The following is a 14,622-nucleotide window of genomic DNA, read 5'->3' as shown; positions in this document are numbered from 1 at the left end:
AGCTGAAAATGGTTTTAAGAGGATTTGTTTTGCACTTAGTTTACTACAGAAGATGTTAGAATGGGCAGTCATGGAAAACAGAGAATCAAACACGAATCCAGTAACTGCTGAAAATGCCTTGCGGCTCATCCTGATCATACAGGACTTTCTGCAGTCAGAGGGGCTTGTTAATTCAAACATGTGGACTGAAAAGGTACAGCAATAAATAACACTTTGAAATTACTTTCTGTAGTCAAGCACTTTATTCAAGGAAAAAAACCTTTGTACCCCCTTTTTGGAGCATTAAAATTTAATTGGATTTAACAAACATGGATAAACAGTTAACCAATTTCATTAGCTATTACTAAGATAATTCTCTTGGCTTTTTCCATTTGTACATTAAACTAGTTTTGAAAACACTTATAATGTGTATTACTGTTGGGGAGAACTCATCAGTTGATTCTAAGATGGAATGTTTTTATTTCTCAATTTTTCTCTTGTGATAGCTTTTAGAGGATCTGATGCTGCTCTTCGATGGTCTGTCAGTTTGGTATTCTGAAAGTTCAGTATTGGCACAACTTTCTCAAGTTCAAATCCAGTTACTTCTAGGATTCATTGGAATGGGTAATGTGCAGGTTTGTCAATTCATTTGCATTATTTTTTGTACTTTGTATGCAGTATAGGAATTATTTGTGTAATAACTAAATGATAATATTTAATATATTAATGTTTAATAATTTAATATTAAATGGTAATAATTTTCAGTATTTTAATTTTTTTATTAGTTCCAAAAGCATATATGTTTCAGTTTTGTTAATCAGAAAGAAGCTTCAGAGGCAGCTCATTGATGGTTTCTTCCTGATTCAATATAATTTCAACATTGCCTTTTAAAGGATTTATACATAGCTTATATTAGGAGGTATTATATCATCTGTAGTGTAGCTAGGAAGTACACAACCTGCTTAGACTATTTATACTTGTCACTCATACATGTGAACTTTAGGGCTTATATTTTGAGGAAAATTGAGGGTTTTTTTTCTTTCAAATCTTTTTCTGTTACTTTACTAATCCACAGTTTTACATTATATCTCATTTTTTAATTAATCAAATGCTTACTGTGAATACCTACCAAGTTTGAGCATTGTGCTAGGTTTTCAAAACACAGATAAATAAAATATGGACTCAAGGAATATTTATTATTTCTATCTTTAATTAAAAATTTTAAAGGTTGGGGAATGTGCCTGGGTGGCTCAGTTGGTTAGGCATCCATCTCTTGGTTTTGGCTCAGGTCATGATCCTCTGTTAAGCTCTGCCCTCATGATTTTCTCTCCCCTTCTCTTTCTGCCCCTCCCCCATTCATTCTCTCTCTCTCTCTCTCTCTCTCTCTCTCTCTCCCTCTCCCTCTCCCTCTCTCTCTGTCTCTCTGTCTCTCTCTCTCTTTCTCTCTCTCTCAAAATAAATAAACTTAAGAAAAAACTCTTTTAAAAAATGTTACAGGTTGGAAAATTTGCAATGAATTTTAGTCTGTCTACTTTCGGTTTATATTGGAGAACTTGGGTTGAGTTAATCATGACATGTATCTCATAACTACTTACCTGGCCCTTTTAATTTCCTTTTGATTTTGGAATTTCAAGTACTTGGGGCAAAGGGGTAGGGTTGGGGATGGTTTCTAATATATATAAACTTACTGTAATGTTGATAACATGGACAGGTTAAAATTCCATAAGATTGCCATATTTTTAAAAGGCCATATTTTCAATAGATATTTTTTCCTAATTGTAAAAGTAAAACATGATCATTATGGAAAATACACAAAAACATAAAGAGAAGAAAATAAATCCATCATCCCATAGCCCAAGAAGAAATAACTGTCAGTATTTTTCTATGCACTTATCTTTTTCAGATGATTGAAAACATCATATATTTTGATAATTTTATTTTCTTTTTTTCTTACAATTATATTGAATTCCTTTCCCCATATTACTAACTTTTTAAACATTGGGTTTTTTGGAGGGCTCCTGAGTGGTGGCTCAGTCAGTTGAGTGTTTGACTCTTGATTTCAGCTCAGGTAATGATCCTAGGGTCATGAGATCAAGCCCTGCATCAGGCTCTGCACTGAGTGTGGAGCCTGCTTGAGATTCATTCCCTCTCTCTCTCTCTCTCTCTCGTTCCTCCCTCCTCTCTCTCCCCCTCTCTCCCCTCCCCCAGTTGTGCGCTATTTTTATAAATAAAAATAAAATTAAAATCGCAAAAGAAATTTTTTAAAATAGTGGGGTTTTTTTCTTAATCGTAAAAGTAACATATTCATTGTAGAAACATGGAAAACACAGAAAAGCTAAATAAATAAGATTTGCTTGCTGATACATGGATTGTGGAACCTTGAATTATGTATCCATTCAAATGTAATTTGAAAATATATGTATTTAAAAAAACAATCACACTCTTTGTCTAGTATTTCTAGTCTAAAAGTATATCCTAAAATAATAATGTAAAATACCAAACAGCCTTGATGGATGTTCATCGTGGTATTCTCGGGTTTTTTCTACCGAGAGATAGAATGAAAATAGTTTTGGGGGCCTTTTCATTAATATTAGCCTGATGGCTGTTAAAGCAGTTGCAGCCAGCATGCCAGGTGGATATGAGAACTCTTGGTTTTGGGGTTGTTTTTCTTCCCCCACTTATAATTACTCTCAGTGTTTCTCTTTAATGAAATTTCCATAAATACCTATTTGTTTAATTTGTTCACCATTAAATATTTCAATGCCTGTCCCATAGTAGGCCTCTATAAATACTTGTTAAATAAAGAGTACAGAACCTATGGATTGTTTACCAGTAGTTAGTAACCTAAAACATTTTTTACTGGCTAGTTGTTTAATTTTATTCTCTCAGGAATAAAAACACGTTTCTCTGAGGTTATTGTACATGTTAAAGGCTGGGAAAGCAACTTCTTCCCTTATAGGGGTTATAATAAAGGTTCTTTGCCATTCTGGCTACAAACTTGTTTTGTGTGGCTCATACTTACTAGTTAATTGCCTGTGTGTATGTATTAGAAGATGTCACATAAATGTCAACATTTCCTAGCTTGTCTCTAAAGTAGGACTAGGTGGTTGCTGATTTATTTAGATGCAGCATATGATCTCCATTTTTCTGGTTTCCTCTTCCCCCAGTTGTCTTACCTGAGCCAGTGATGAGAACATGAAATTACCTTGTGGGGCATCACCATAGTAATTATATTAGAAAGGAGGAAATAGGGCATCAGTATTTTTTGTAGTTTCTCAAGTGACCCTCATGCAGTGCTCTTTATAATGGGGGTAGGGGGGATCATATGTATCTGTATGTGACATGTGTACTTATCCAAAATTAAGGCAGTGGTCAAGTAAATTATCTTGTATTCATTGAAATATCTTTATACTTCTAAATAAACATATGAACATTATTTAATACCATGATATTAAGTTAAAAGCAAAGCACTAGATGTTTAACTTTTTGTATAAACGGTATTTTACTTAAAAAAATTTTTTTTAATGTTTATTCATTTTTTGAGAGACAGAGACAGAGCATGAGGAGGGGAGGGGCAGAGAGAGAGGGAGACACAGAATCCAAAGCAGGCGCCAGGCTCTGAGCTGTCAGCACAGAGCCCAATGTGGGGCACGAACCCGTGAACCGTGAGATCATGACCTGAGCCAAGTCAGACACTTAACCGACTGAGCCACCCAGATACCCCAATATAAACAGTGTTTTAAAAAACACATAGTAGGGGCGCCTGGGTGGCTCAGTCAGTTAAGCATCCGACTTTGCCTCAGGTCATGATCTCGCAGTTCATGGGTTCGTGCCCTGTGTCAGGCTCTGTGCTGACATCTCAGAGTCTGGCGCCTGCTTCAGATTCTCTGTCTCCCTCTCTCTCTGCCCCTCTCCTGCTTGCGCTCTGTCTCTCTCTGTCTCAAAAATAAACATTAAAAAAAAAATTTTTTTTTAAACACATAGCAAAAAAGCCCAGAATTATTAGTTCTGGTATTTCCTGTATGATGAAATTTTATGGCCTTTTTTCTTTTTTTTAATGTTTGTTTATTTTTGAGAGTGCACGCTGGGGAGGGGCAGAGAGAGAGAGGGACAGAGGGTCTGAAGCGAACTCTGCACTGACAGCAGCGAGCCCGATGTGGGGCTTGAACTCATGAACCCAAAGATCATGACCCGAACCAAAGTCAGACGCTCAGCTGACGGAGCCATCCTGGTGCCCCTATGGCCTTTTTTCTTATATTTGCTGGTCTCTATTAGAATTAAGCTGCTTTAGTCAGATTCAAAAACTAAAGTTAAAGATTTGAAAAGTCTGAGGAGAATGGAAAAGCTTCAGCAGTAGAACCTTAAGTTAAAAGTAGAAAAGTTAGGGTTGACTGGATGGCTCAGTTGAGTAAGCATCTGACTGCTGTTCAGGTCAAGATCTCAAGGTTGGTGGATTTGAGCCCTGCATCGGGCTCTGCGCTGACAGCTTGGAGCTTGAAGCCTGCTTCAGATTCTGTGTCTCCTCTCTGTCTCAAAAATAAATAGATAAACATTAAAAAAAAATTTAGTATAATTCCTCTGTCCTTGCACACTATTAGGAAAAGTGGAATAGATGTTTGGGTGATTAATTATCCACTATACCTTTTCTGTATATTCTGCTTTTATAATTGATTAAAAAAAACAAACAGGGACACTTGGGTGGCTCAGTCGGTTAGGTGTCCAACTTCAGCTCAGGTCATGATCTCACAGTTCATGGGTTCGAGCCCCGCGTTGGGCTCTGTGCTGGCAGCTCAGAGCCTGGAGCCTGTTTCAGATTCTGTGTCTCCCTCTCTCTCTGCCCCTCCCCTGTTCATGCTCTGTCTCTGTCTCAAAAATAAACAAACATTAAAAAAAAATTATTAAACAAACAAAACTTGAAGAGCCAAAGATCTTTTGCTAAATGTCTGCTTTATTTTGTTCTTTCTCACCTGTACTATTTTCCTCAGGTTTGTGCAATGGCATCAGCTAAGCTAAACACCCTTCTTCAGACCAAAGTGATTGAAAATCAGGATGAAGCATGTTACATTTTAGGGAAGCTGGAACATGTTCTAAGTCAGTCAATCAAGGAACAGACTGAAATCTACTCATTTCTGATTCCCCTTATCCGTACCCTGGTTTCCAAAATTTATGAGCTTCTCTTCATGAACTTGCACCTGCCTTCTTTGCCTTTTACCAATGGTAGTTCTTCATTTTTTGAAGATTTTCAAGAATATTGCAGTTCAAATGAATGGCAAGTTTACATTGAAAAATATGTAAGTTTTATCTATTTTGAGTGAATTTTCTATTGTCATTTTTATTAGAAGTATGTATTAAATTTTGTGTATATATGTATGTTTTTGTAAGATTGTGCCTTACATGAAGCAATATGAAACCCTTACATTTTATGGTGGTCATGAGAACATGGCACTTTATTGGAAGGATTGTTATGAAGCCTTAATGGTGAATATGCATAAACGAGACCGGGAAGGAGGAGAAAGCAAGCTTAAGTTTCAGGTAAAAATTATTAAATGTTTTTAGTGTCTAGTTTTTTATATTGATTTCAAGCATTTGATATTAAAATGAGAGTAATAAGTCAACTTTGAAAACAAATGCAGTTTCCTATTTGAAAATTATTTCAGAATTGAAAGAAAAAGACTAATCAGTAACAAAAAAGTTAATATCAAAATGTTCTATGCATAGTGGATACGTAAAAAGTCTATTAGGCTGATAGTTCATATCTCTCAGGAGGCTGGGTATATATCAGTGCTTAAAGAAAATTGATGGTACTAAATACTTGCTTTAGAAAAGAAGGCCTCAAATTAATAATTTATGTATCTACCTTAAACTAGAAAGAAAACTAAACTAGTTTCTAAATAAGAAACAAACAAAAATAAGAGCAGAAATCAATGAAACTGAAAGCAGGAAAATAATAGAGAAAATTAATAAAACCAAAATCTACTTCTTTAAAATGTTGATAAAATTGGTCAACTTCTAGCCAGATTAACAAAACAAAAAAAAGAAAGTGAAAAAGTACCATTACCAGAAATGACAGGGGAATATCACCACTCAGTCACAGACATCAACATGATAATAAGGTACTACCACAAACCAATCTATGCACATAAATAAGATGACTTAAATGTCTCAATTTCTTGACAAATCCAGATTTCCAAAATTCAATAATAAGTTGATAACCTAGTCTTTTACCTATTAAAGAAACTAAACTTACAGTTTAAATATGTTCCAAAAGGAAAGACTCCAGGCCCAAGTGGTTTCACGGGTGAATTCTGTTGAACATTTAATGGAGAAATAACACCAATTCCTCACAGTCTCTTCAGAAAACAGAAAAATGGAATCACTTCCAACTCATTATGTGAGGACAGTGTTATCCCCTTATTGAAACCATACAAAAATAGTGTAAGATTACACCTGAAGCTCATATAACACTGTATATTAATTATACTGGAATTAAAAAATCACAAAAATGGTACAGGAAAACTACAGATCAATATCTCTTAGGAACATTGATGGAAACCAGATCCAGCAATATATAAAAAAGTAATACATCACACCAGGTAGAGTTTATCCTAAGAATGCAAGATTGCTTCAACATTTGACAGTCAGCCAATATAAGGGTAATGGACTAAATTCATATTTATTAAAAAGAAACTAATCATATCAGATGTAGAAAAAGCATTTGACAAAACTCATCTGTTTTATGATCAAAGCTCTCAGAAAACTGGAAATAGAATCTCAACAAAAATCTTACAGCTAGCTTCATATTTGTTTTTAAAGTTTATTTATTTTGAGAGCATGCACATGTATGTGCATATGTATGTGCACATGTGAGGAGGGAGAGAGAAAATCCAAAGCAGGCTCCATGCTCTCATTGCAGAGCCTGTTTTATGGCTCTGGCTCAGGAACCATGAGATCATGACCTGAGCTGAAATCAAGAGTCTGATGCTTAACCAACTGCGTGGCTCAGGCACCGTGCTAGCTTTATATTTAAATATTTAAAGGTGGAAAACTGAGTGCTTTCCTTGTAAGCAGAGAACCGGCTGAGAATGTCCACTCTCACCACCCTTCTAGTCACTGTTGTACTATATATCCTAGCAAATGCATTAAGAATAGGGAAAGAAATAAAAGTCATTTACATTGGACAGGTAGAAATAAAACTGTTTGCAGATAATATTATTATGTAGATGATCCTAATAAATTTACCAAAAATCTCCTACAATTAATGAGTTTAGCAATACTGCAAGACATACAATATACAAAATTTAGTCATATTTCTATATACCAACAATGAGCAATTGTAAACTGAAATTTTGAAAAAGCACTACTTACAATATCTCTAAAAAGAATAAGATATTTAGATATCAATCGAATAAAATATGTACAGGCAAAACACTGATGAAACAAAGATGATCAAGTAAAAATACATTTATTCCTTAATAGGTATAAAAAGAAACATTTGTAACCCACCACTATTAACATTTTGGTTTTTTTAATGTATATAAAAATGGCACACTCTTCATTTACTGCTCCTTTTCTTATTGTGAGCATCTTTCCATGCCATTATATGACTGTGTAGTTTTCCATTATATTATGTATTAGAACATAATTAAATTTATGTCCCAATTGTGGACCTAATTTATCAATGTTCATTTTAAGTAGCATTGATCATCCTTATAGTCATATTTTTATGCTTATTCAGGATGGCTTTACTAGGATAAGTGGAATTACTGGATGCAGCACTGCTTAAAATACTGTTCTATTGCTCTCATAGAAGTTCTGTTAGTTTCTATTCCAACCAGCACTTTCTTTGTAACTTCATCCTTAGCTTTTCTGGGTAAAACTAACTTTAGAATATTCTTATTGCTTGAACTTCACCAATTGTGAAATTGATGTTTAAATTTTTTTTTTTTCAACGTTTTTTATTTATTTTTGGGACAGAGCGAGACAGAGCATGAACGGGGGAGGGGCAGAGAGAGAGGGAGACACAGAATCAGAAACAGGCTCCAGGCCCTGGGCCATCAGCCCAGAGCCCGACGCGGGGCTCGAACCCACAGACCGTGAGATCGTGACCTGGCTGAAGTCGGACGCGTAACCGACTGCGCCACCCAGGCACCCCGTGAAATTGATGTTTAATTTTAATGGAGTTGTCATGACTTCTTCAGTTTTCTTAGCATTGACCTGTTTTAAATATTTAATAATACCAAATCATTGATTTCACAAAGGTCTAGTAATTATAGTAACAATTATAGGAATAAGAGCTACAGTTTATTGAGAGCTTGCTACTTTTCTGGCACTGTATTAAGTACTTTAAATCTTAATCTTTTTTGATGACAAATATTGTCAGCCTCATCTTAGAGATGAAGATACTGGACCTCAGAGAATTAAGTACCTAAGATTTGTACCAGGCCTAACTCTAAACTCTTAACTGCACTGTGCTGTATTGCCTCTCTAAAAGATGTCTTTTAAACCCACATCTAAATCCATGTCTTTAACTGTTCTTTTTAACATAATTCAGTATTGATTTTGTGAAGCAAATACTGTTATTTTAGTTCCTGATAGATGAATATCTGTTTGAGTCAGTCTTACTACTTTTCTTTTTGAAAACTATAAAACTTAATTTCAGGACTGAGTTATATCTTGATAGAGCCTATTATCAGAGTGAATTTTATCCTGAAAACTGGAATAAGTTTGTGAATTCATTTGCTGACTAGGATATTATTCAGAGAGCAGCAATTCAAATGATGAAGTTTTTCATTGTGAGAGATTTTCCCCTATGGATTTCTTTTGTCTTTGGCCTTGCCTTTTAGATCCCCAGTAGTAGCTGTGGATGTGGTTACTCTTCCTTCTACTTTATTTAAGAATGAGTTTCATTCCAGCGCCTTAAAAACCAAAAGACTCCAAAGGAAGATCATTTTACTTGACAGTATAAGGTTAATAAATCTGAGTTTTAAAATTCTGTATTGAGGTACATCATTTTTGAAGCTCTTCACATGTTTATTGTTGTTTAGATTTTTAAAGTTCTACAAAATACAGATTATAGAGTAGTACGCTTCATGAAAGAAAATTATCCTAATGAAATAAGAAAATACTGTTGGTTGTCAGCTTCTTTCTTTTCCATGATTGTATTGGAATAAATTTTTTAAATTATGGCATTAAAATTTAAATATACCTGTAAATACAAGATTCAAGGCTATTATTTATTGCTATCTCAGGAGTTTTTTGTGGAGCCATTTAATCGAAAAGCACGCCAAGAGAACTTGAGGTATAATAATATGCTTAAACAACTTAGCAGTCAACAGTTAGTCACTCTGAGACGCTGGAAGGCAATACAGCTCTATCTTACATCTGAAAGGGGACCTTGGGCTGAAAGGTAGGAGGATATCATTTATTAAATATTCTTTCTTCATTATAACTTCTGTCTAGAACTTTTTGAGCCAGTGACCTCTCCAATTCAATTTTTAAAACATTCAACTTACAAAAAATTGCTTTTAATTAATTTGGTTGTCTTTTTGTGAATTACAGGTCTGGGATGTTCAGAGCTTTATATATGTGTTTTCACCATGGAGTTATTTCCCTTCTTTTTACACTGTGATATAGAGTTTAAGTCTTGAATCAGTTTATTTTTTTCTTCTTGATACTGCCTCTTTGAGCTGGAGTTAGTGATGTTATATGTTTGAATATTTTACAGTTTATTTACTTGATCCTAAGTCATACTTTGCTGAATCAGCAAAATAGAAGTGACTTAGGATCAAGTAAATAAACTGTTAAAATATTGTTGGCTGTCAGCTTATATACACACATATATATACACACATATATATACACACACACACACACAGACACACACACACCTTTCTTATTGTGGCAAAATATACATAATATAAACTTTACCATCTTAACCATTTAAAAATACACAATTTAGTGACATTAAGTACATTCATAATGTGCAATCATTACCACTGTCCAGCTTCAGAACATTTTCATTACTGCTGAAAGAAACCTGGGACCCATTAAGCAGTCACTCTCTATTGTTCCTTTACCCAGTCCCTGGCAACCACCAGCCTGTATTCTGTCTCTATGGATTTACATATTCTTGATATTTTATATAGATAGAATCTTACAAATGTGGACTTTTGTGTCCAACTTATTTCACTTGCGTAATGTTTTCATTATATTGTATCATGTATCAGCACTTCTTCAATAGCCAAACCACATTTTGTCTATTCATTCATCAGATGGTAGACATTGAGATGTTTTCTTGTGGCTTTTGTAAACAGTACTGCTTTGAACATTTGTGAACACTGTTTGTTTCCAAACATCTGTTTTCAATTCTTTTAAGTGTATACCTATAAGCAAAATTACTAGGTCATGTGATAATGCAATGTCTTACTTACTAATTGCCAAACTGTTTTCCACAGCAACTGCATCATATAACATACCCATCAGCAATGTTTGCGGGTTCTAGTTTCTCCACAACCTTACCAGTATTTGTAAAATTTTTTTATTATGTGATGTGAAGGGCAAATGGATGTGAAGGGCTATGTTATGGTTTTGATTTGTATTTCTTTTTTTTTAATTAAAAAAAATTTTTTAATGTTTATTTTTGAGAGAGAGACAGAGACAGAGACAGAGACAGAGCATGAGTGGGAGAGGGACAGAAAGAGAGGGAGACACAGAATCCGAAGCAGGCTCCAGGCTCTGAGCTGTCAGCCCAGAGCACAACGCTGACTCGAGCTCACAAACCGTGAGATCATGACCTTAGTAAGTCAAAGTCGGACACTTAACCAACTAAGCCACCCAGGCACCCCATTGATATGTACTTCTTTTTTTTTTTTTTTTTAATTTTTTTTTTTCAACATTTATTTATTTTTGGGACAGAGACAGACAGAGCATGAACGGGGGAGGGGCAGAGAGAGAGGGAGACACAGAATCGGAAACAGGCTCTAGTCTCTGAGCCATCAGCCCAGAGCCTGACGCGGGGCTCGAACTCCCGGACCGCGAGATCGTGACCTGGCTGAAGTCGGACGCTTAACTGACTGCGCCACCCAGGCGCCCCGATATGTACTTCTTAATGACCAGTGACATTGAGTATCTTTTCATTTGTTGGCTATTTGTATATCTTTTTTGGAGAAATGTCTAAGTTCTTTGCCCATTTTTAAATTGGATTGTTTGATGTTTTTTGGTTGAGTTGTAAGAGTTCTTTTTCTCAGCAATAGACCCTTATCAGATCTATGATTTGTAAATATGTAGATTGTCTTTTTCACTTTCTTGGTACTAGCGTTTGGTACACAAAAAGTTTTTAATTTCAAAGTCCAGTTTGTCTTTTTTCTTTTGTTGATTGTGTTTTTGATATAATATCTAAGAAACCATACCCAAGTCCAAGGTCATGAAAATTTACTCCTATCTTTTCTTTTTTTTTTTTTTTTAATTTTTAACATTTATTTATTTTTGAAAGACAGACAGAGTACAAGCCGGGGAGGGGCAGAGAGAGAGGGAGACACAGAATCCGAAGCAAGCTCCAGGCTTTGAGCTGTCAGCACAGAGCCTGATGCAGAACTCGAACCCACAAACTGTGAGATCATGACCTGAGCTGAAGTCAGATGCTTAACCGACTGAGCCACCCAGGCGCCCCTACTCCTATCTTTTCTTCAAAGAGTTTTAGCTCTTACATTTAGATTTGATCTATTTGCAATTATACTCTCTTTATTTGTACTAAAATTATTATTTTATTTTGAACAGTGCATTTGGAATAAACTCATTGTATACCTAGTTAAGAACTATCGTTGAACAGTTAAAAAGTAAAATCTATCAAGCTGTAAGGTGAAGATTTATGTTCAGTTCTTATTTCTGCTACCTGTAAACAACATAGCATTTCAGGCAAATAATTTAGCCTGTCTTAGGTTCTTCATGTATAAACTGAAACTGTGCATATTCTCATTAGTTTTCTTTCAGGGTTGTTTGGGTCAAATGAGATAATGAATATGAATGTTTTTAATATGAATACTTTCTTACTTTGTTTCAATCAATCAATCTTTGTGACTTTCTTACTTTCTTACTTTGTTTCAATCAATCAATCTTTGTAACTTCAAACTAAGTAATTTTACTTGTTTACTTATGAATATCCATAGGAAACAAAATCCAGTTCACTGGAAACTAGCTAATGTAGAAAATTATTCCCGCATGAGACTTAAATTGGTGCCAAATTATAACTTCAAAACTCATGAAGACGCTAGTGCTTTGAGAGATAATCTAGGTGAGTTCCAATGGCTGTTTAATTATTTCTTGAAGATAATGAGGGTATTGGTGGGTTGTTTGTTGTTTTTATTGTTTCAGAATTGCTTACTCATGAAGGAAGGGGGACATTTTGTAATTATTTCTTTTTCAGAATGTTAAAGTTTTATATACAAAGCTTTGTTGTACACAATATAGTTGATTTTTAAATGGTTGTGTATGTTAAATGCTGTTCTTTGGCCTAAATCTAAGATGATTCCTATTTTAATTAATTGTAATTTTTCAAAGAAAAGCATAATTTGCAATCATAAAATTATACTGTAGTTTATGTGCAGTGCATTGTCTCTTGTATCCATTATGGTACATTGAAACAGTACCTTAGTCTTTTGCTTTAGTTCTTTTCCCTTAGTCTTTTGCTTACCAAGACTAGGGCTAATATTAGATATATTTAGAATTCTTAGCAACCGTTTAAGTTTTTGTTTTATAACCTATTCTTCTTGGACCCTTAGGAACTTAGGCCAATATCTTTTTCTAGAAAAAAACCCTTCCTTTCTGGCCACCTTTCTGACCCTACCTTTCTGACTTGGTATCTCCTTTTTTGAAGACAGGTCTGTGAAATACCCAATATAGTTGATTGTTGAGTCATTGGCAATCATGTGTATACTAAATTGTGATTGTTTTATCGTAGCCACCTGTTTTTAGTGGCTAAGTTTTAGATGGAATTCAAGTACCAGTTTTTAAATCTTTTTAAAGCTGCCTTAATATATTGGCCAATACATTTGATGCCGTAAATTAATCAAGAGTGCTATCTATGATACCTACCATTTATGGTCTTATATTCTAAAATAAATCAGACACAGTAACCAGTTTTCCTTAAGGCAAAATAATGGTCCTACCCCCGAAAGAAACTCTGACTTTAAGAATATCTTTTATAGGAATAGTCACTTACATATAGCTTATCCTCCCTGTACATATCTTGAGACCTATTATACTTTCTCTACTCATTGAAATTCGACTGTGCTTATTACTCAGCAAATATCTATTAGTGAATGACTTGAATCTAGTAATACTTAAAGAATGGTGTCCCCTGTTTTTTCTTTGTTTTTGCCAAGAAATCCCACTTCAGGAAATTCCCTGTTCCTCTTCCTTTCCTCACCCGTTTATACTTGTACATAGGTAGAATTTTATGTCCCTTCTCCTTGGTTTTAGTTAAGTATAGGAAAACTAGTGCTCTTTCTTTTTTTCTTTTTCTTTTTTTAAATTATTTAGTTAAGTAATCTCTACACCCCATGTGGGGCTCAAAACTCACAACCCTGAAATCAAGAGTCACATGCTTTCCACGGGCGCCTGGGTGGCTCAGTCAGTTGGGCATCCGACTTTGGCTCGGGTCATGATCTCATAGTTTGTGGGTTCGAGCCCCGTGTCGGGCTCTGTGCTGACAGCTCAGAGCCTGGAGCCTGCCTCAGATTCTGTCTCCCTCTCTCTCTGCTCTTCTCCCAGTCATGCTGTCTCTCTCACTCTCTCAAAAATAAAATAAAACATTAAAAAAAAAAAAAAAGTCACACGCTTTCTGGACTGAAGCCAGTCAGGTGCCCCTTCTTTCTTTTTTTCATCTCTCAGTTTTTCTCCTTACCCAATGTTCAAAAATACCCCAAGTTAGTGAGATAGTACAGAAGAAAAAAAATTTCATACATTTCAAAGTGAAACTGGAAATAGTATAAAACCAGTGGCATCAATCTCTAAAGCTCTTTAAAGTTCTCTGAAGTATCCTTCAGAATTAATTGTAAAATGTTCTACCTACTCCTTTTTATGTCTGTAAGTATTTTCATTAGCTGCCAGAAATCATGGTATTCTAAAAAATATTTTGTTTTGTTTCATTTACCCCAGTTCTGCTTTGTAACATCGCACTACAAATTTACAGGATAGTTTTGACACTGTGGGCTAACCTAGAAACTTATCCATTATCTGTAATATTTTTTTTTTTTGGCAAACATGATTTTTTTTTTTTTTTTTTTTTTTTTTTTTACTTATTGAACATGTGTAACATTTTTTTGATGGAAAATTATTTGTGAATTCCAAACAAGTGATTTGTGAAGTATCTTTTGGAACACAACCACTTGTAAATTGTGGAATTTAAACAGTCAGAAATAAAGTATATTTTTAAATATATTATTAAAAATACTTGGTTTTAGAGTTTTGTTATGTCTGCTTTTATTTTTTTTATTTGGTTTTATACAAAAATTTTGTCCATACTTTTTCATTAGCAGTACTCTTTTCTTGGGGCACCTGAGTGGCTCAGTTGGTTGAGTGTCCGACTTCAGCTCAGGTCATGATCTTGTGGTTCATGAGTTCGAGCCCCACACCGGGCTCTGGGCT

General features: G+C 34.8%; 1 protein-coding gene across 1 annotated transcript in view; it reads left to right on the top strand.

Moving 5' to 3' along the window:
- The window catches only part of NBEAL1 (neurobeachin like 1), a 176,839-nt gene that overhangs the window by 92,763 nt on the left and 69,454 nt on the right, over positions 1-14,622 (top strand). Inside the window, exons 29-34 of the mRNA XM_047083649.1 lie at positions 40-193; positions 486-614; positions 4,965-5,270; positions 5,362-5,511; positions 9,228-9,385; positions 12,144-12,268. Coding sequence (XP_046939605.1) covers positions 40-193; positions 486-614; positions 4,965-5,270; positions 5,362-5,511; positions 9,228-9,385; positions 12,144-12,268 — 1,022 coding nt within the window. The remainder of the gene's footprint in view (positions 1-39; positions 194-485; positions 615-4,964; positions 5,271-5,361; positions 5,512-9,227; positions 9,386-12,143; positions 12,269-14,622) is intronic.

Source organism: Lynx rufus, unplaced genomic scaffold (genome assembly GCF_022079265.1).
Source record: "Lynx rufus isolate CCGP_SWC_20201006 ecotype Redwood Valley unplaced genomic scaffold, mLynRuf1.p SCAF_2, whole genome shotgun sequence".
NCBI lineage: Eukaryota > Metazoa > Chordata > Mammalia > Carnivora > Felidae > Lynx > Lynx rufus.
The sequence above is the reverse complement of the archived record's forward strand: the minus strand, read 5'-3'. Positions and strand labels throughout refer to the sequence as shown.